This window comes from Seriola aureovittata, chromosome 22 (assembly GCF_021018895.1).
Source record: "Seriola aureovittata isolate HTS-2021-v1 ecotype China chromosome 22, ASM2101889v1, whole genome shotgun sequence".
Classification (NCBI taxonomy): Eukaryota; Metazoa; Chordata; class Actinopteri; order Carangiformes; family Carangidae; genus Seriola; species Seriola aureovittata.
Genome location: NC_079385.1, coordinates 20,827,803 through 20,847,842, shown reverse-complemented (window position 1 = coordinate 20,847,842; position 20,040 = coordinate 20,827,803). Strand labels below are relative to the sequence as shown.

General features: G+C 42.2%; 1 protein-coding gene across 6 annotated transcripts in view; it reads left to right on the top strand.

Moving 5' to 3' along the window:
- phf21b (PHD finger protein 21B) overlaps window positions 1-20,040 on the top strand; it is a 94,497-nt gene that overhangs the window by 57,576 nt on the left and 16,881 nt on the right. For all 6 annotated transcript variants that reach the window (XM_056367535.1, XM_056367533.1, XM_056367530.1 and 3 more), the window contains one exon: window positions 12,879-13,139. In XM_056367535.1, coding sequence (XP_056223510.1) covers window positions 12,990-13,139 — 150 coding nt within the window. In that variant the 5' untranslated portion in view covers window positions 12,879-12,989. The remainder of the gene's footprint in view (window positions 1-12,878; window positions 13,140-20,040) is intronic.

The window sequence follows — 20,040 nt, the reverse complement described above, 5'->3', positions numbered from 1 at the left end:
GATGGTGATGATGATAGCTGGAAACTCGCAGCGGGCTCGGCTCAGAAACAGTTTTGTTTCTGTTTTGGCATTCAGTCGGTGAAACATCTTCTGGGCACTTTGCTGAAAAATTAATTGAGATGATAAACAAACTGCAGTTTGAAGCTGCTCGCTGTGATTTCCTGTGTTATTCTCTCCTCAAAAACAGAAAGAAATCAAAGAACCTGAAGGCAGCAGGCCGACAGAAAAACAAAGTGATTAGGGTCGGCGCTATTGATCGACTGAAGAGGCATTGTCACTAATTCTGTGTCTGTAATTAAAGTTTCTTTCTTTGGGTCTATTTACCAAGTCAACACAGCGCCTGCTTTTTATCTTTTTGTGCCATGAAACTACTGTTGACTTGTTCATCAGGACGTGATAATACGCACCATTTTGGTTTTTTAGAAAATAATTCAGACTTTTTTCAAAAGTAACAAAACCCGACGGGCACTGGAAGTCTTTGTTTGTTCTCTTCCATCCTATTTAGTCGTTTTCTTGATTAATTTATTAATTATCCAACCTATAAATGTCTGTCCTTGTCTTTCAGTTGCGTACTGTAGATTCTCAAAACACTGTGGTGGTTTTAATTCTGTCCAGTCACTTCTACGTTCTACGCTTCAAGCTTCAAATGTGAGTTTCATTGACAGTATTTTAAAAACAAAATCAAAATAACGGCAAAGCAGAAGTGATCAGGTTTAAATCTGGAAAGAAGAAAGGTTGTTGTGAAACAGAGAAAGCGTTTTGAGAAAATAACCAAAGTGCTTTTTACTTTTACAATCTTTAAACATCAACTGTTTGTAGTTAAACATCTGGAAAATGCTTAATTACTTATCACAGTCATCATTGATCCACTAATCAATACATTGATTGATCGCTTGAGTCCGGGTCGTGCACATTTCCTTCTGTCGGTTCGACATAGTGGCTGATGTTGTGTCACATTCCAGTGAACATGAGGAAAATGAGGCCCAGGGCGTGTTTGATTTGCATTTAAATGGATTTATTGTCCGCTGTCGGTGTGACGGGCGGAGACTGACCACATGATCAAACTGTTGTTTCTTGCTTCTTTTTTTTTTTTCCTGTGTGAGGAAATGAGGAATTGTGCTGCCTGGATGTAGCAGTGAAGGATCACAGTTGTTGTTTGGCTGCGTAATGAACATTTTAATGTGATTGTTATCTGCTGGTAGACGGGAGCAAAGGAGCAGCGACACTGACAACCGGCACTGTTTAATATGGAGACGGGAACACTGTTGAACCATCTGGAGCATCCACAGTTACTGCTTCTCCTTCACTCCATCATTTCTAAAAGATGTCTGCACAATATATATATTCTTTTAAAAGCAAACTGCCTCCAAACTGCAGTCTGTTGTAGAACTAAACAGATAAAATAAATCTTTATTACTCAGAATAACTGTCTGGATCCATGTATTGATTCTTGTGCTTGATACTGATGTTGCTGAGAAGATCTAAAAGCACATTTATAACCTTTTCCCACCAAAATCTGCAGGTATTAGCAGGTTTTTTAAAGGTGGTTAAACCCGGTGATAAAAGCCACTGCAAGAAGAGCGGTGTCATCACATGTACTTACAGAGCACACAGAAGTGTCCGTGTGAGACACTTCGATCTGTGATTGTGTGTCTTTTAAACTTATTTGGAGGCTGCAGCTTCGCTCTTTCATCCTCAGGCGCAGTGTAGCCGCAGTGTTTCTGGTTTAGCACTACCATACTGGTGAGGTGACAGGTGTGTTCACAGAGCAGATGAATACCTGTGACTACTGCAGAATCATGTGACCCAGGTGTGAATGCTGATTGTTCCCTTACCAAAGCCCAATGTTAGTGGGGCTCAGCGGGTTTTTGGACGTGTGGAAAAGAGGCTTAACTTGTGTTTTCTGCATAAATGTGACAGAAACCAGTGAAAACAAAGCAGCTTCTGTTGGTAAAATGAAATGACATTAATTACACAGCAGCAGGTTTAAGCCACAGTATCAGTGTCTCTGTGGAGGTGGTGACGTTTTTCTGTCGAACACTTTGATCCAGACTGAAATAGCTTTTCCTGTCAGACTGGAACATGAATTTTCATCAGTTCAACACATAAAATGATTCTGATCAAAAACAGGACTTTACTGACCGATCCGATCTTAAGTCACGTCGATGTAGTCACGTCAGGAGCTTCTTCCTGATCTCTGACTCGACTCACAGTGGACTCCTGAACCTGGACGAACCTGCAGGTTTTGTCGTATTTAAGCGTGCGACAGTCGCTCGGCGTCCCTCCCCTCTGCACCGGTGACCCCCGCTGGGTCGCAGCCACTGGCCCCGCCCATCGCTGTTCGAACAAACGCTGTGTTCTCTGGCTCAACCTCCACCTCCACATGTGGAAGCAGCGGGGGCCTCGGTCTCCCTGATGTCCCCTTTGCCAAACTGTGGGCCCGGGGCCAGACTCTGTCCTGTGTGCCCCTGCTGATAAGCTGTCCTGCTGCCAGGGGGGGGGGGGGGTGTTCCGCCTCTGCAGGAAATCAATCAACAACAACAGAGGCTGGTTTCTGGGACGAGAACAGTCCACGTACTCAGATAAACTGTTCCCGAGTCCATTTCACTGGCTCTGGTTCTTTAGTTCATGTGGCAGGTTCAGATTTTACATTTAATATGAGACGATGTGAAAAGGATACAAACAGCAGGAACATTTATCTCTGCACCGACCTCCTAATCGCACCTTAGACACTAAAGTTAGAAAATACATTCAGTGCAACGAGGAAGGTGTGAGGAGGTTTTCGGCTTTTCGTTGCTGTAGTTTCGGGAAGATGTCAAGATTTGAATTTTAGAGAAAAGTCTAAACCTGTCAAAGTCTTTCCTTCTTCCTCTAAACAAAAAGCTTTTAATCTGAAGGGTTGAAACTTCAGAAATGCAGATATGGAAAGTTTATCCTTGACGTCAGAAACAGTTGTAGAAGAAATTATTCTCATCACATGCAGTAGCTCCATTTAGTGGCTTTTCTGGAGCTTTCAGTTGTATTGCACAGTCTTCCTCGGCAGATGGAGTTCACCATTTGCCACTGAATCGTAAATGTTGAAATTTCCATGGACAAGACAAAACATCCTTAAAGTCTAACATCCATAATTCCACAAGAGCAGGACGGTGAAGATCCTGGGAGATGATCAAAAGCGCCGGTCTGCTACTAAATGGACCTTTTGTCTCCTGGAGTCGACGCCACAGCTGATTATTTTTCACTTTTATTGATCTAAAGCTGCGAGTGCAGGACCTTTTAATGAGGAGGAGGAGGATTTCTATTGTTTTATTAGTGGAGTGAAGGGTTTGAGTTTTTCTTCTTCTGTGGTGGAGGAAGGACAGACTGCAGCTGTCCGTCTCCTCAGCACCTTTCAGGGGTGAAGGGCCTCGCTGGTAAATGGAGTGTAAACAAAGAAAACGTCTGGCAGCTGCACTGATGGAAATCTGAACAGCTCCTAATGCGTTTTCAGCAGCCTCGTTATCTCAAAGGCACACTATCAAAACAGAGTACATAATGAGCATGGATAATCCTGCCGCTCGCCGCAGCCGCAGTAAACAGCCGACGGAATGACCTTTACCGCGGCCGTCGAGCGATGGCGGCGTTCTCAATTAAATTCTGCCAGTGGAGTGGAGGAAGACGGCGAGTTCACAGATACTCTCGTGTCTGTTTAACAGTGACTGAGAGGTTATAAACATCTGTACAGTTAACAAAGAAAAAGGTCCTGATTACAGCTGTTAGAGTGAAGCGCTGTTCCCTGAACGCACCTTATTTATCCCTTCGATTTTCTTATATTCAGTCGGTTTAAAGATCGACCCACAGACTGTTTCATCTTCCTGCATCCTCCAGATTGTTAAAGTTGTGACTGAAAGTGAAGCGCTGAAATCAAATGAAGTGGGAAATGAAATTGACTCTTTGGGTTAAAATGCACTTAAAGTTAGAGCTGCACGATTAATCAAAACATAATCAAAATCACAATGTGGCCGAGAGCAATATCCAAATCACAGGAGCTGCAGTTTTTTTTTTATAAAAATAAAATGTGTTACATTGTTGTTCATTGTTAGCATTAGCATTGTTAGCACCTTAAGTGTTGTGGTGCTACAGAGCTACAGATCATATTCTCCAGATGTAAAGGAAACATGTTTGTTTGGTACAAGACCAGCGCTAACCCTAACCCCAGCTTAAAGTTTCAGTGATGAGAGAAGTTGAAGTGACAGAGTAAACTGTTTAAAAACAGCAACAGTGATATGTGGATAAAATGTTATATGTGGAAACTAAAAAAAATCTGATTAAATCTTAATTATTCGAAGGAAAAATGTGTTAAAAAGTTGAAATATGGAAGAGATTTATTGACTTTGGAGCATCTGTCGTTTAAGTTACTGTATCTGTAAAGTTGAAGCGACTAAAGTGAAGTGAAGTGTCCGTCCGAGTTGAGAAATGAAGTAGGAAATGAAATGAAGGCATCGAAGAAGTTAAAGTGGCAGTTGAAGCAGTAGCACTGACACAGATTGAAGTGGACGATGATATTTTAGCACTGTAAGATTGAAGTGTTAGCTAAAGTACTGAAAGGAGCTGAAGTGTTTCGGGTGAAAGGGTTCCAGCTTCGTCTCAGATCCTGAAAACTCAGTTTTAAACTAAACGTGGTTCAGTTCAGTTTGTAAACATCAACAGAGATTCGTGGAATTTAAGATCCAGTGGTTGGATCTGTGTTAACTGGAGGTCAGACTAATGAAGGAAGCATCAGACGACGTCCGTCACCCACAGTCAGAGAGGAGGAGGAGTCTGTTGTCTCTTTAATTAAATATCAGAGCATCAGGGATTCACACTGTTCCCACTTAGGAAACATCCTCGTCATCACCTGGATAATTAATAATGACTTAACGAACTCTCCTGGCTGTTCACATAGTTTCCTTGCCTCTCATCTTAGTTGTATGGTAAAGGACACAAGTGATGGAAACGAGGAGATATTTTATAGTAATGAGGATCATCCAGTGTGTGAGTGTACTCTGGAAACCGGCCACGTCACATGAACCCACTTCCCCCCGTCCCATCAGCTGCCGCTCGGCTCGGTGCAGCTGTGACTGGGCTCTGCCAGCTCCGGGCCCTTCAGCAGAGATGACCGGCCCTCCGGTTCCAGCTGACTTTCTCCATCTCCAGCACTTTTTAATGGGAACGCTCCCAAACTTTCAATTAGCGGAGTCCCTCAGCCAGCAAACGGCGGCGGTGATCAGTGTGGAGAGGAGCGAGGGGACTACTGAGGAAGAACAAAGAGAAGATGAGCTCGTATCAATCTTTAAATTCAGAAACATCCAGAGATGTTTTCTCAGCTCTGGAAAGCTTCCAGAGCTCAGAAGTGTGTGATTGATGGCAGCAGGACTCGAAGTCGCTCTCTCTCAGATTTGGCAGCTGCAAGTTACAGCAGAGTAAACTGGATCTGACCAGGAAGTGAAGCTTCATTCAGTTTCTTACTCCTCAGTCCTCAGCAGAATCACGGTACATGAGCGTGTCTTCAGGTGGTAAAAGTATCCGCTGGTTCCAGGAGAGTTGAATTCCCACTTCAACTTTTTCTTTAAACAACGTCGTCTAATTAGCAGAATACCCATGAGCCTCGGCCAGAGACGAGCCCGCCCCTGAGGTGCGAATCAGAGCGGCAGCGAATTAAAAACCTGTCGTCGTTACGGTCGAGAACAAACCAGTGAATTCACCCGAAACTGACCCAGAATTTAAAAGTGAACAGATTCAAGCTGCAGATTGTGTTTTCAGCACCGTCATCTTCAGCTTCCTCCGAACAGAGTTTGAAGCCCGGGACTCGTGGTTCAGGTCTAACTCCAACTTTTTATGACCACAGGACATCTTTTATTCTGAAAGTTTTACCGGGAGTCAAAGTTCCAGTCCAGTTCCTGGAAGCAGGTGATGTTGAGTTAGAAGCCGAGGAAGAAAAGTGCTGCTGGAAACTGTTTTAAAAACTTTGACAGGGATGTCTCAGACTGGTCTGTAGAGTAGGTCCAGTCTTCATGTTGCTCATAGACGCCTTATCTCCGGGCTACCTCAGGTCTAAGACCAATGTTACCATGGTAACAATCAAGGACACCTGCGTTGACCACTGTCACCCAACAACAGAAAAACAGGAAAACATGGCTCATAATTTGTGCTTTGCTAACATTGTTATGATGCGAGCAACGAGGAGAGTTTTTAGAGATGGCAGCCATTTTGTTTTTTATTGTTTCACTCTTCGCTGAATTTACAAAATAAAACTTCCTGGTAGCTTTGAATTCTTCCTAAAGACAAAGAATTTCTGCTGGGTAAACAGAGCTCAGCGGTTGGATGCAGTTCCTCGGTCCGCCATTTTCTTTTTATATTGAAAAAAATCTTAATTTACCCAGAATTCATCGTACCACAGTCCGACTTAAGATAGTCAAGAACTAAAGTAACAACAGATGAAACAGATGAAACAGATGAAAACGGACGTATCTAAATATCACCAGCCCCAGGACTCCAGTTTTGTTTTTATTTAGCCGCAGGAGATTATGAGTCATCCAGGCTCTAATCACTTTAAGACATTATTATTTCACTAATACATCCAGCTGGACAGAACATCACTGATAAGAGACACAGCCAAACTGATGAATACTACATCCCAGAAGAAGAATAAAACAGGCTGCAGAACAAATCCTCCAGGAACTCCACAGGTTCATCAATCAGTGACGAGAATACGGAGAAGTTCAGATTTGATAAAAGGAGGAAAGCTATTCTTTAAAGATGTATATGCTGCAGAATAATAGACAGTAGTAGTTCCAGTGTTGGAATATTTCAGTTGCATTGAACCATCTGTTTCCCAACAGACTGACGCCTCGGTGCTGAGCGATAAATAAAATGTTGAGTCTTTAACTCGTCAGGCGGCTTTCAAACGATTTCTCTTCTGGTTGTTAGACTCGACGGACGTGTTGAAGAGTCAGAAACACTCTCTCGGTCTCGTGGTGTTTTCTTTTACACTCGGCCTACATTAGTGAGTCCTCGTCGTGTCTGAAGAGCCACACCTGAGGGGCTGTAATGGAGCCAAATGTGCAATCGACTCCTTCCTCAGAGGCACTTGTGTGATCCAGAGGGTGACGAGGACGACACAGTTTGGCTCACCTGGTAGAATAAGTACCACGAACACGAGCGAGGTTCAGACCCACCTCTGTCTCCCGCCTCTATCAAATGAATCACATAATAAAGTCAAGAAAACGCTGCATAAATACTTAGATTGAGTTTTTCGTTGGTGCGGTTCTCTGACTTCTTCTTCTAGGATTTGAGACGGCCAGACGCAGCTTCTGTACGCATTACCATTCTCTGACACTGTGCTTAAATCCCCCCTGTTGGTTGGATGTTTCAGATGGATATCAGTTTGATTTGAGTGTGTCCGTTACAGGCAGAGATGCAGGACTATCATTATATTCACCTCACAGAGCGGGGCGTACCTTTCTCTCAAGGATAAAAGCCCTCCAGGTTCAAGAGAACCCGGAAGGTCATTTAACAACACTTAATCCTGGTTTAGAGGAATCTGCAGGATCCCCACAGACTCCTCTGTCCATCTGGATGAAAAATATTCCATCTGCTGCATAACAAATACTGTTTTTATATCTATCCTGGTCCCTAATCCAACAAACAGTGAAGTCAACAAAAGAAAAAATATCTACAATATTAGAGCTGAAATTATTGAGCAAAACAATGTTCTATATTCACCTAATGTGTTTCATTCAGTTCATAAACAACAAACACATCGACTATTTAAACCTGGTCATTTCTGAGCTGCAGCTGCTGGTGACGGTTGATCAGGTCATGTGATCAGAGTCTTCTGGAGGATGGTTCATTGACTTTTTAAATCTTTCCTTTGATTATTGTTTCAGTCGTTGTAAGAACTTTATTTTTTGACCTGTTATTTTCCTGCTAATTTTCTGGAAAGTTTCCTCATAATTTCTTAAAAATGATTCGGTATTTAGCTGAAAACTATGAGGAGATTTCTAAGACACGACGACCTTTGATCCTAATTGAAAGTGTTTCTACATTTTTGAAGTAGCTTCTCGTTAGGTTTGAGCTTTTACGACAAAACCAGTAAATGATGTAGAAACTAGTTCAAAACTAAACCAGTTTCAGACATGAAATGTTCCCGACAGTGTTTGTTGGTGTAACTGAGAGAGTTTTATCTGTTGATTTATCATCAGTCTGAAACAATCAGTCAGAATTTAACCTACACGCAGCATAAACATCAGTTAAATTAATATTTATTGATAATCAAGCAGATCAATAATGTATTGCTTGAAGAAGTTTGTTTATGAACTATTTTCACTTTCCTGATTACATCATTCAGAGCTCCGTATTTTCTTCTTCTTCTGTGTTTTATTTGAAGTGTTGATCCATCAGAAGATATAAAAACCATCTCAGTGTAGTTTTACATCTCCTCTCTCAGGCTTCTCTCTGGAGCTCTAGTAACAACAGGTCGTGAGCCAATCAGAAGAGAGGAGGCTCTGAGCCTCTCTTGGTGGGTCCAGGTGGGCGGGGCTTGGTGACTGCTTTGTTGTGACATCACAAAGTTCCAGAAGTCCTGACGGCTGGTTTTAAGGCTCAGTTTCTGAATACAGGCTGTGTGCATTTCTCTGTGGACTGAGGCTTTGATACTTTCACAGTATTAATATAGAAGCTAGAGCTGATCTATAATCTATAATCACACTACACATGGACACAGACCTTTACACTGGAGGAGCTTTAGAAAGTACCTTTAACCTTAATAACTGTGAAAACAAACTTTCTACACTTCCCTTATAATTAGGATCAAACTGTGTCGATCTTTCCTGGAAGTTTCCTGCTCAGTTGAAGCTAAATTTTAGGAAATTATGAAGAAAGTTTCCAGGAAATAATTTGGAAAATACAGAAGCAGTAAATACAGCATTACCAAAGGAAAGAGCTGTGTAGATATGTTGATGAGGAGTCGGCGCTCTGATGACTCTTGACGCCTCGTGTTTTCGTCGGCCCGTGGCGTTCTGTATTTCTCTGGAAGTAAATCCTCTTTAATCTAACTCCAGGTGTCTGGAAAAAGCTCTGAGAGCATCTTGAACGTGGCGCTCTGATACCTGCTGATATTTTCCCTCTTCATTCACTTTCTCGTCGCCTCTCTCCGGGAGGGACGGGGCTCTGCTCTCCAGCCTGGAGAGGCTTTAAATGAGTGACCTTTGAGACAATCGGAGGTGCCCCGGCTCCGACACATGCTGAATGGCGAGCGGCGGCCCCCGGGTCCCGATGCAGGCGGCTGCTCGCGCTGCCTGTGGATTACATTGATCCCCTGAAACAATGGGGCCCCACCACGCTCATTGTTGAGGGGGAATTAATAAATAACATGTGAATAAATGCAGCGGGGGCTTTGTGGAGACTGGGGGTTTAACTCTGTTCACTGTGGAGGACTCCACTGTGAATCATTCTACTGTCTCTTCTTCTTTTGTCTCTGACGCTCCGACAGGTTCAAACTGTCACATCAAAGTCTGAGCCAAAGATTTTACTTTATTTTAATTCATATATTCAACTTGTTTTTGTCAGTGTTCGTAAAATCTAACATTTATTAAGTCCAGGTTTGACAAGTTCATATTGAATAGGAGACAAAATTAACTCATTAATAACTTTAATATCATGAAATAGAGATTTTATACTCGTTAGAACTTGACGGATTCTGACACTAAAATAAATATTTTGATAATCAGTCAAGTGGAAAAGCCAAACAGATTTAGTTTCCAGCTTCTCAAATGGGAATATGTATATTTTTATTCTTTTATTATGGTAAACTGAATATATCTTGATAAAATAAGACGTTTGAAGACGTCTTCTTATGTTTCAGTAACTGGTGATTATCTCAACAAGTTATTAATTAATCGGAAAAATACCTGAAAGATTAATTTCAGCCTCATGAACCAAACGTCTCCAAATTAGCTCCATGAAAATGATCTAAAAATAATTTTAAGTTCTAAATGTAAATGTTTGTTGATTTTTTAAAAGTCTTTTATTCTTGTAATTCAAAAACTAATATATTAAATAACAAAACATCTGAAAACGTCTTTCACAGTCATTATAGGAATTTTTATAAGCAAAAACATTTTATGGATGAAAGTTTATTTTTGAGTCTTTGAGCTGAAGCAGTATTAGTACTATTATTAAAGGGTACTGGTTGAAGCTGAAGTACTAGAGGTTTTAGCAGTAGTAGAAGTTGTACTTGTATTAGCCGTGGTCATAATGGTTATTACAGCAGTAGTTGTCATAGTAACAACAGTTGTAATGTGACGCTGCAGAGGGGAAACTACAGTCACAACAAAATATTACAATTAAAACAGTTTGTCTCCTCAGAGTTTAATCGTCCAATCAGAAGCAAGATCAGGACGTTCACTTCCTGTTTATAATGAACAATAAAGCACAAACCGAAGACGTCACATTCCACTCTGCTTTCTGACATTTCACAAACAAAACAGTAAATAAGTTCATTAATAAAACAATCAACAGCTGGATCCTGATGAAACATGTTAAACTTTATTAATCAGTTAAGATTGATTGATGATTCAACAGGAAACAACAAAAACAATAAAGACTGTATTAAACTTTAGGTTCAGATATATATTTTATGTAAAGATTCATCACCGTCAGTTAAATCAGCTGTGATTCAGTCTGTGACTCGGAGGTTGTTGTTGTTGTTGTTGTTGTTTTCGTCGTAAACAGGAAGTCATCGTCTCTATTTTAGTGGCGCGTCTTTATTCTGAGGAGAGGATGGAGAGAGTGATAAAAGCTGATTACAGCAGATCTGGACACAAAAGGAGAAACTGTAGCTCCTGAAGAAACTACTCCTCCTCCTCTTCCTCCTCCTCCTCCTCCTCCTCCTCTTCCTCTCAGCCCCCTTTTAAAAAACACTTCTGTTCCACCTTAAGTCTCCAGCTTGTGTTTTAAGGAGGACCAGCTGATTAGTGATGCAGCATGTGAGGCAGCTAAATGAATCTGTGAACCCCCTGTTTTCTCCCCTCCCCCCCCCCCCCCTCCCCCTCCCTCCCTCCCTCCCCCCTCTCCCCCTCTGGCTAGATAATAGACAGTGCTAATGGAGAGGTTTTTTTGGGGGGGGTGGGGGCTTTTCCACTCAGGATGAATAACAGAGAATTTCAGCTCATTTGAAGTGAATGTGTTTTGTGGTGATTTGGAAAGTTTTTCTGTGAAACAGTGAAAACGAACGAAGCTGCAGAACGAGGCGTGTTTTCTTCAGACACATACGTGCTCCTCTCTTTCCTCGCCATTTGATGTTGTTTATCAAAGCGCTGCCTCTCTGCTGATGTATTTACAGGGTAATTACTGCGGCGAGCAGCAAGGACACTCAGGTCTGAAAATGCTTTCAAACTGTAAGCCATGTTAGTTTTCTTTTTTTTCTTTTTTGTCAGCGGATGCACAAAACTGCTGCCAGAGAAAAAGAAATCCCTCCTCCCCCTCCTCCCCCCCCCCCCCCCCCCCCTCACCCACAGACCCACTGTAGTCCATAGAAAGTGCAGAAAAGGCAGCGGCAGCAGGAGAAAGGGCAGCGGGATGGAATATAAAATATTTAGAGAGCCTCTTCTTTTCAGTGTTGGAGGGTGAAGCGGAGGGGAAAGAGAGATGTACTTATCTCTAGATGTATTTTTCTTTTCCAGGCTGAGGAGGAGGAGGACGGGTGGGGGAGGGGTCTGTGTGTGTGTGTGTGTGTGTGTGTGTGTGTGTGTGTGTGTGTGTGTGTGTGTGTGTGTGTGTGTGTGTGTGTGAGTGATGGTGAGGCCAGTCTGTGGGGAGGACTCAGTGAGGAGCTGTGTGTGTGACAGACTCAGTGTTAGACTGTAGCTGTGTCACAGGTGAGCAGTCAGCAGGTAAACCTGTTGTGATGTCATCGCTCATGTTGTTTCTGTCCGAGGTGAAATATTTAAAATCATTAATATTCTATAAAGATTGAACTTCACTAATTAAACATGAACAGCAGCAGTGACAGTGTTAGAAAGTACTTGTAGTAGTAGTGGATGTATTAGTACCAGTAGTAGTACCAGTAGTACCAGTTGTAGTATCAGTAGTATCAGTAGTACCAGTAGTAGTATCAGTAGTACCAGTAGTACCAGTAGTAGTATCAGTAGTACCAGTAGTACCAGTTGTAGTATCAGTAGGTATCAGTAGTAGTATCAGTAGTACCAGTAGTACCAGTAGTACCAGTTGTAGTATCAGTAGGTATCAGTAGTAGTATCAGTAGGTAGCAGTAGTACCAGTTGTAGTATCAGTAGTACCAGTAGTAGTATCAGTAGGTATCAGTAGTACCAGTAGTAGTATCAGTAGTACCAGTAGTACCAGTTGTAGTATCAGTAGGTATCAGTAGTAGTATCAGTAGGTAGAAGTAGTACCAGTTGTAGTATCAGTAGTACCAGTTGTAGTATCAGTAGTAGTATCAGTAGGTAGAAGTAGTACCAGTTGTAGTATCAGTAGTACCAGTTGTAGTATTATTAGTATCTTTATTCGTCACAGACTGATTTACAGTCACAGGTGTTGGTTCTGTCAGCAGCTCTAGGGCTGATGGGAAATGTAGTTGCGCTGTTTTATTGTCTGTGAAAACAGCTGTGGTGTGTGACCTGTGAACAAGTGCACCTGAAGTTACACTGAGGCAACACACCTGTCTGTCTCTCTGACACCTGTCTGTCTCTCTAACAGTACACCTGAAGTTACACTGAGGCAATACACCTGTCTGTCTCTCTGACACCTGTCCGTCTTTAACAGTACACCTGTCTGTCTCTCTAACAGTGCACCTGTCTCTCTCTAACAGTACACCTGTCTGTCTCTCTGTGTGTCTCTAACAGAAGCTGGCGGTCAGGACTTGTCCCGTAGGGACGACTAAGCCTCTGTCTCTCATCAAGCCTCCCAGCCAGGGCATCGCTATCTCCGTGGTGCCGGCCAAGGCTCCCGTTTCCATGGTGACTGCACACATTAACGGGCAGAAGGCGGCGAGCTCGGAGCCACTGCAGACGTCCCCCATCAACCTCCAGACCGCCGGCAGGGTGGCGGCAGCCGGAGTCCACCCGTTCAGCAGCAGGAGAGCTGGGGAGCTGCCTCACTCTCAGGTAACAGCACACCTGGAACACCTGCCAAGGGGCGGGGCCAGCTCACTCCCTCCTTCATCTCTATAGCTATGTTTACATGAAATATACACAACTTTTAAAGGGATGTCGAAAGACACAGTGCATTATGGGAAATGTAGTATCCACTGTTCCTGGACTTAAAATCAGATTTAGACTTTTCTTTTTTTAATCTTCTTTATGAGTTTATTCTTTAAATCAATTTTCACAAAGTAAAGAAAATGTGTTTACATCAACAACCATTACAGATATGCAGATCAATACGTGTAACAGTCCAATCACAAAGATGGAGATAAGAAATAAAACAATAAATCAAATCTAACTATAAAGTAAAATCTGCATCGTGACCATAAACGACTCCGATACAGGAAGTGTCACTGCTGCTTATGTGTTTTTAAATTAGTACATTTCTCCTGTGGTGTCGTTTACGTTGTCATGACGACATTAGTTCAGAATCTGCAGCTCCTCTGTAGTTTTACTGACTCGGACATTTGTCAATATTTTTCTAGTTTCAGCTTCTGAAGTTTTTAAAACGTAAAATGAAGGTGTGATGATGCGGATCAGTCCAGCTGCTTTAGCCTCTCTCTTCTTCATGTAAAGAGCAGCTCCACCTTCTGCTTGTGTTACAGTGTACACACACACACACACACACACACACACACACACACACACACACACACACACACACACACACGAAAGAGGCAGTAATCTACACACTCAGCTGTTTCCTCCAAAACAACAAAAAGACTACTTCCTGGAGTCTCGGTCGTGGTGTAGAGACGCGTGAAGCCGGCGTTCAGAGGAAACGCCGTCCTGTGAATCCATGAAGTTTAATCTGCTGCTGTGTGATTGGAGGAAGGTTTGATTGTGTTTAGTTTCTATTTCCTGGTGTTTCAGACGGATATTTCCCGACGTGTTAAACACAGTGAGGTTTTGAAACGAGCAGCAGAAGAGATTCTTCCTGAGGGTTCATGTTTCAGTGACGGCGTGTTCTCTCCACCCTCCTCCTCTGAGCGTCTGTTAGGATTCAGGCCACAGCGTCTCGTCTCCTCCGCACTCTGTATTCAGCACCATCACCTCCATCAGCACACAGCCGGGATCAGAGCTTCACGCTCAACACTGGCAGCCTCCACACTATTACTGTAATTGCACGGCCCCATAGAGAGAGGAGGGCCGAGCCTCGGGGCCCTCGGGCTCCTGCTTTATGATTCCTCTGTCCGTCAGCGCGACTCATGAAGACGGAGCTCGTCTGTTTTCATGAAGCTTTAAAACAGCACAGAGACGACGCGGCGACAGGAAGGAGCAGGAAACCTGTGAACTTCTTCTTCATGGATTCATATTGTGAACATGAATGATGAGGCTGATCTCATTAGTCGCAGTGCAGGTATTGATCCTAGAAACCAGAGGGAGTTTAAACTTCAGATAAAGATGAACTCAAATTCTGATTATGTAGAAATTTTGATCATAAACTCATATTCATCATATTTCTACATGAAAACAATCATTTACAATAATTCAGTGGTTTGTTGCTGGAAAAAACAAAATTAAATCAAACTCTTTTTCTCTTCGTCTCTTTGTCTCAACTCGGCCGGCTGTCGCTTTATCTGTCCTTTCAAATTAAAAGCCCTCTGCAGTGACATTGTCGCCGCTGCAAATCGTAGACAGAGGAAACACTGGTACAATAATGAATAATAAGCACAGTGTACTGTACATGAGAAGATCGTTTAAAGGGCCAGACACCAGCTCTGATCCTGATGTAATTCACTCTGATGATTCAGTCATCAGATAAAAAACAGAGTTAAATCTCTTCTCAGATTTTATCCTGGAAACTTAAATTCCTTCAACTGTCAACAAGTGAGCAGCTCTGTTGTTTCCTTCAAAATAAAACTTCAGACTTCAAAACAACTAAAACATGTCACATTTATATTTATTACGTTGACGTGTGAAACAGTCGAGGAAGAAAAATAAAACATCTGCAGCATCGTCAAATTACATGACATTTCCACTGAGACTGTGACTACTTTTAATTTGAAATCACCTTTTTGTGGAGGATGTAATGACTCAATGATCTCAGAGTGGTCATTTTACCCATCATGCAGCTGTAACTGACACAAACACAAAGATTTTAAGAATCAAACAAAAGTAGATTCATCAGAAAATCTAAAAAGTTTGTTATAATATTTGTATATATAATGTTTTATATATGTTAGTATATGTCACACATGATTCTACACTATGTCTTATTAATAAGAAAAATCAGAGAGAATACTGTGATTTGATTTGTTTAAATAGCTGATGAGGTTCTGAAGTTTTGTTGAGAGTCGCATCGTGATGTAACTGCTCCGAGCTCTGTGATTGGCTGACTCCTGGTGATGTCACACTGTCTTTGTGAGGCGTCCTCTGGTTGGGATGCAGAACAGGTTTGAGGCTCTGACACCAGCGCTGCGATAAAGCCGCTGCATTTCATCAAAGTGTCACTTTGGAGAAACCCCTCCCCCGTCCTCCCCCTCCTCCCCGTCCTCCCCCTCCTCCCCGTCCTCAGTCGTCATCTGGAATGACTCTGTCTCTCCTCACCCTCTCTCTCCCCCCCTGCCTCCCCCCCTGTCGGGCTGTAGGCTGGTGGAGGTGAGCGGGTCAGGGGGCAGGCTTGTCTCCAGGCTCTTTATGGCTGCATTGTTGAGTCGGAGTGAGCGCTCCTCTCGCAGCTGCCCGTCTCTGAACACCAGGCAATATAAAGAAAAACCCCTCACAGGCCTCCACGCTTTTCTTACCTCCATCAATCGACAGTCATAAAGGCTCTGCCAATCAGAGGCCGCTCCGGTCGCCGTGTGGACCGAGCTGAGGAGGCGGGTGGGGGGGGGGGGGGTGGTGGGGGGGTCCCTCAGACCACCTGGCTGCTAATTTGGAGATCAATAATGAGGTGTAATGGGATTGCTGCTCTGCATGAGTGCACACATTATAGCTGCATTGTTTCAGCACTTCACTGAACTCTGAGTGCTGCTACACACACACACACACACACACACACACACACACACACACACACACACACAGGGTCAGCGCTGTGAACTGGTTTCACACGTTTAGATTACACGCAGGTTTGATGTTGGAGAGGAGGGAAACATGACGGTAAGAATCAGGGAGGGAAAAACTATGAACACCAGAGGAGACCGGGCTCCAGACACTGATCCTACATGTTATTTATTTTTATATACAGTATATACAGTATATATATATATACTGTATATATATAGTTCCCAAACTTTTTTTTTTTTTTTACCATCCATCAAAGACGTGAAGTTTCACTCCTGTTTGTCGACAGAGTTCACCCTGAGAAATGTTTTGGTTTAATCCTGTTTTTACATCAGAAATCTGGTTTTCTGTCACGTGATCACCTGACAATGACGTGGATGGTTCCTTACTACAATTTCTACAAATGTAATTAATGATCAGTTTTCATTTAACTTTGATTCAGATTTATAGCATCTGTGGTTTTGTGACACACACCTGTCCGTGGTAATCCATCAACATCTGTTGGTCTGATTGTAACTACACTCAAAATAATTCAACATTTTGGGTTGTTTTACTCAAAAATTAGGTATATTTTTATTTAAATCAGGTTTATTGACCAAAGAAATTAAAAAAGAAAGTGTAAAAGTTGCATAAATGATTTGGAAGGAAGTTGACTGAAAAGGTGTGATGCAATTATTGGGTAATAATTTTATTCTTCTGAACAGAATTTTGACCTGAGAGGACAAAAGTTGCATGGTTGACAGATTAGCATAGTTAGCACAGTTAGCATCTTTTCTTTGTTTATGCTGTTTGTTACTTTGTAACTGACAGTGGCACAGTGTTAGCGGCTGTGCTAATGCTAACTCCGTCTGTACTGACAGGGTTTCAGGTGTATTTAGCCCCGCCCCCCCATCCCGAGCAGCTGACAGGATTGGTTCCTGAGGTTTGTGACGTATGAAACCCTGAATCTGTGTTTATGAGACTGTCATTGGTTCACTGCAGTTCAAGGTGGAAACACTCAGTCGTGGTGCTGATGATTATTTCATCATCATGTGTCTGTGTTATATAAAAACGTCATGTGGGTTCTCATCAGAGGGTTCTTAAGAACCAGCAGCGGTGGAACCAGAGACTGAGTTTAGTTTCTGTTTGTTTCCAGGTTCATTTCCATGGTGATGAAGTTCATGATTTTCTTTCCTTTGGTTTAATTTTTCCTGGAGCTGTGTGGTTGAAAAATATATTCTTTTCTCCTGTTCTCTTATTTTCCCCCTAAAATAATTCTCCTCGTTATGAATCAAATAAATGATTTCAGTAGAGCTCCAGCTGCTTCAGGCTCCGAGCTGCCACCTGCATAAATTCAATGATGAGAATTTAGTGGAGAATGTGAAAACACTGAGGTAGAAAAGTTGAGCTTCAAAAACAGATTTTTCACTGATTAACATGAGTGAAAACCTCTTTGTCTTCTGCTCAATGAATCCATGGAAACACTGAGTTTTCAGGTAGAAGGTGTCTTTATTTTGAGGCGGACTCAGATCAGAGGTGTTTGTTGTGATCGGAGCTTCGGTTGTGTTTAGCGCCTGTTAGCTTGAAGCAGAGGAACAAAGAGAAGCTACAAGGAGGCAGAATCTGTTTGAAATCTGCTGCTTTAACGCTGAGCCGGCCTTTCTTTCATGGCTCTCCATCTCGCCGCCTTGCAAAGACAAATCTTTATCCTCTTTAAACAGCAGCCAAGGTCATCTCCACGCCGCCCTCCTCCGAGTCTCGTCAAAGCCGGAGGAAGGTAGATGGCATCTTCAAGTGGCCGCTCTCCCACTCAGAGCCGTGAATGACGAAGGGAGGAACCGAACGGTGGATGAAAACATTCGGTCCAGAACAGTTTGGTGTGGAGAAATGAACCACGCCCACGTTACTGATTATTTTATCTGCCGGTTACAACTGAGAGAGGAAGAGGAGCCGGAGCTCACACTCTGTTTTACTGTTCAAGCCTTAAACTTCCAGTCTCCCACAGTCTGGTGTGAACTCCCTCTGATTACAGCTCAGACTTTAATATAGAGTCTGTGATTTTATTTCAGACTGAACGTGCTGAAGCTCCGAGTCTGAAGAACAATCAGTCAGCTTTGATTTAACTGGCCGGTTTAGATCAAATACAGGAGAACCTCCGGGATGTTCTTCAGTGTGTTTTTTAAGCTCAATTTCTGATAGAACATTTTAATTCAGGAACGTTTTCAAAGGTTTTAAGGTCAGTTTTTATGTGAGAGGGTTCCACACGTCCTTGGTTAGGTTCCAAAGGTCATGGAGGAGGTTTTAGGGTTCCTTGAGGACGTTCTGGGAATCCATCTGGGGGTCTTAGAACGTTCCTTTGGTTGTTTGAGGAGGTTTTCGGAGTCCATGTGGACGTTTCAGGCATCGTGAAGCAGGGGACCGTGTTCCTAGGGCCACGGGGGAAGTTCTATGGGTTCTTTATAAGGTTTCAGGAGTTCTAAACAGGTTCCACTGATTATGGATGATGTATGAGAACCTGGAGGAAGTTCCACTGGTCCTTGAGGAGAGCCTAAGGGTCCTTAATAAAATGAAGAGAGTCATTGAGAGAGTTCCAGAGTTGTGGTACGTGGTTCTAGAGGTCCCGGAGGTAGAACCTGGGGTTCTAAAGGTCCATCTGGATCTATCACAGGTTGCTGAGTAATTTCCATGGGTGGAAACGTTTCTAGAGGCCATGGAAGGAGGTTCTAAGGTTCCGAGAGGAAGTTCTCCTCGTCCCTGATGAGATTTCCAGGGTCTTCCTTGAGGTTTAAGTCCTTGAGCAAGTTTCAGGACTCAAAGAACATGTTCCAGGAGTCCTGGAGAACGTCCACAGGGTCATGAGAGAGGGTCTAGGTGGAGAAGGTTTTAGTGTAGTGGTCCTTGAGGAGGTTTGAAGGATCCTTCATGAGGTTCCTGGGCCTCGGGCGAGTCTGTGGAACATGTTCTAGGAGTCCAGGACCCTGTAGAAGGAGGCTGAGGTTCTAATGACAGACTGAACAGTGACAAGAGCTGAAATGATCAATTTATTCAGTGATTAGTTGATTGACAGAAACGTGATCGGCAACTATTCTGATAATTGATTCATAGTTTTAATCATTTTTTCGAGCAAAAATCCCAAAAGTTTGAGATAAGAATAAGACGACCCTTTATTGATCCTCTGTAGAGGAACTTCTCACTGACGCAGCAGCACAAAGGAAAAGCAGCAACAAGGTGAAAATGTAATAAGAAATAAAGTGACAATAGAAACATAATCTAAAATGAATAAGATAAAAGAGAAATATTATATACAATAACAATACACAATGTAATGTACACTATTCTGTAAATGTGAAATAAAAAAATACAAATAAAAATAGATTAATAATCAAAACAAATTGATATAATAAAAATTTGAAATTTAAATTAAAAAAATATATAATAAAAAGTGAATTTCATAATACAATAAAAATAAAAAATGAAAAAATGGATGTAATGAATTAATTGAAAAAATAATATAATTTAAAAAAATGAAAAAGTAATATAATATAAATAATAAATAAAAAAATATCTAAAAAAATGTATATAAAAAAGTAAAATTAAAAATGTTTTAAAAAAAAAAATTGCAGGTAAAATCTTCTCAGTTGTGAGGAGTTGAAGCTTTTCTGTTTGGTATAAGAAACTATAGCAGATACTTTGACTGATGAAACTGTTATCTGAGAAAATAATCAGCAGATTATTGGATCATACAAATAATCATCAAATGACAGAAACCAGTTTGTGGATCATCCCAGAAGAATTCAGTCGGAACAACTGGTTTTTACCGTCTCTGACTCTCAGGTGTGAAACAGTGACGCCCAGTGGACAGAATGAAGCACTA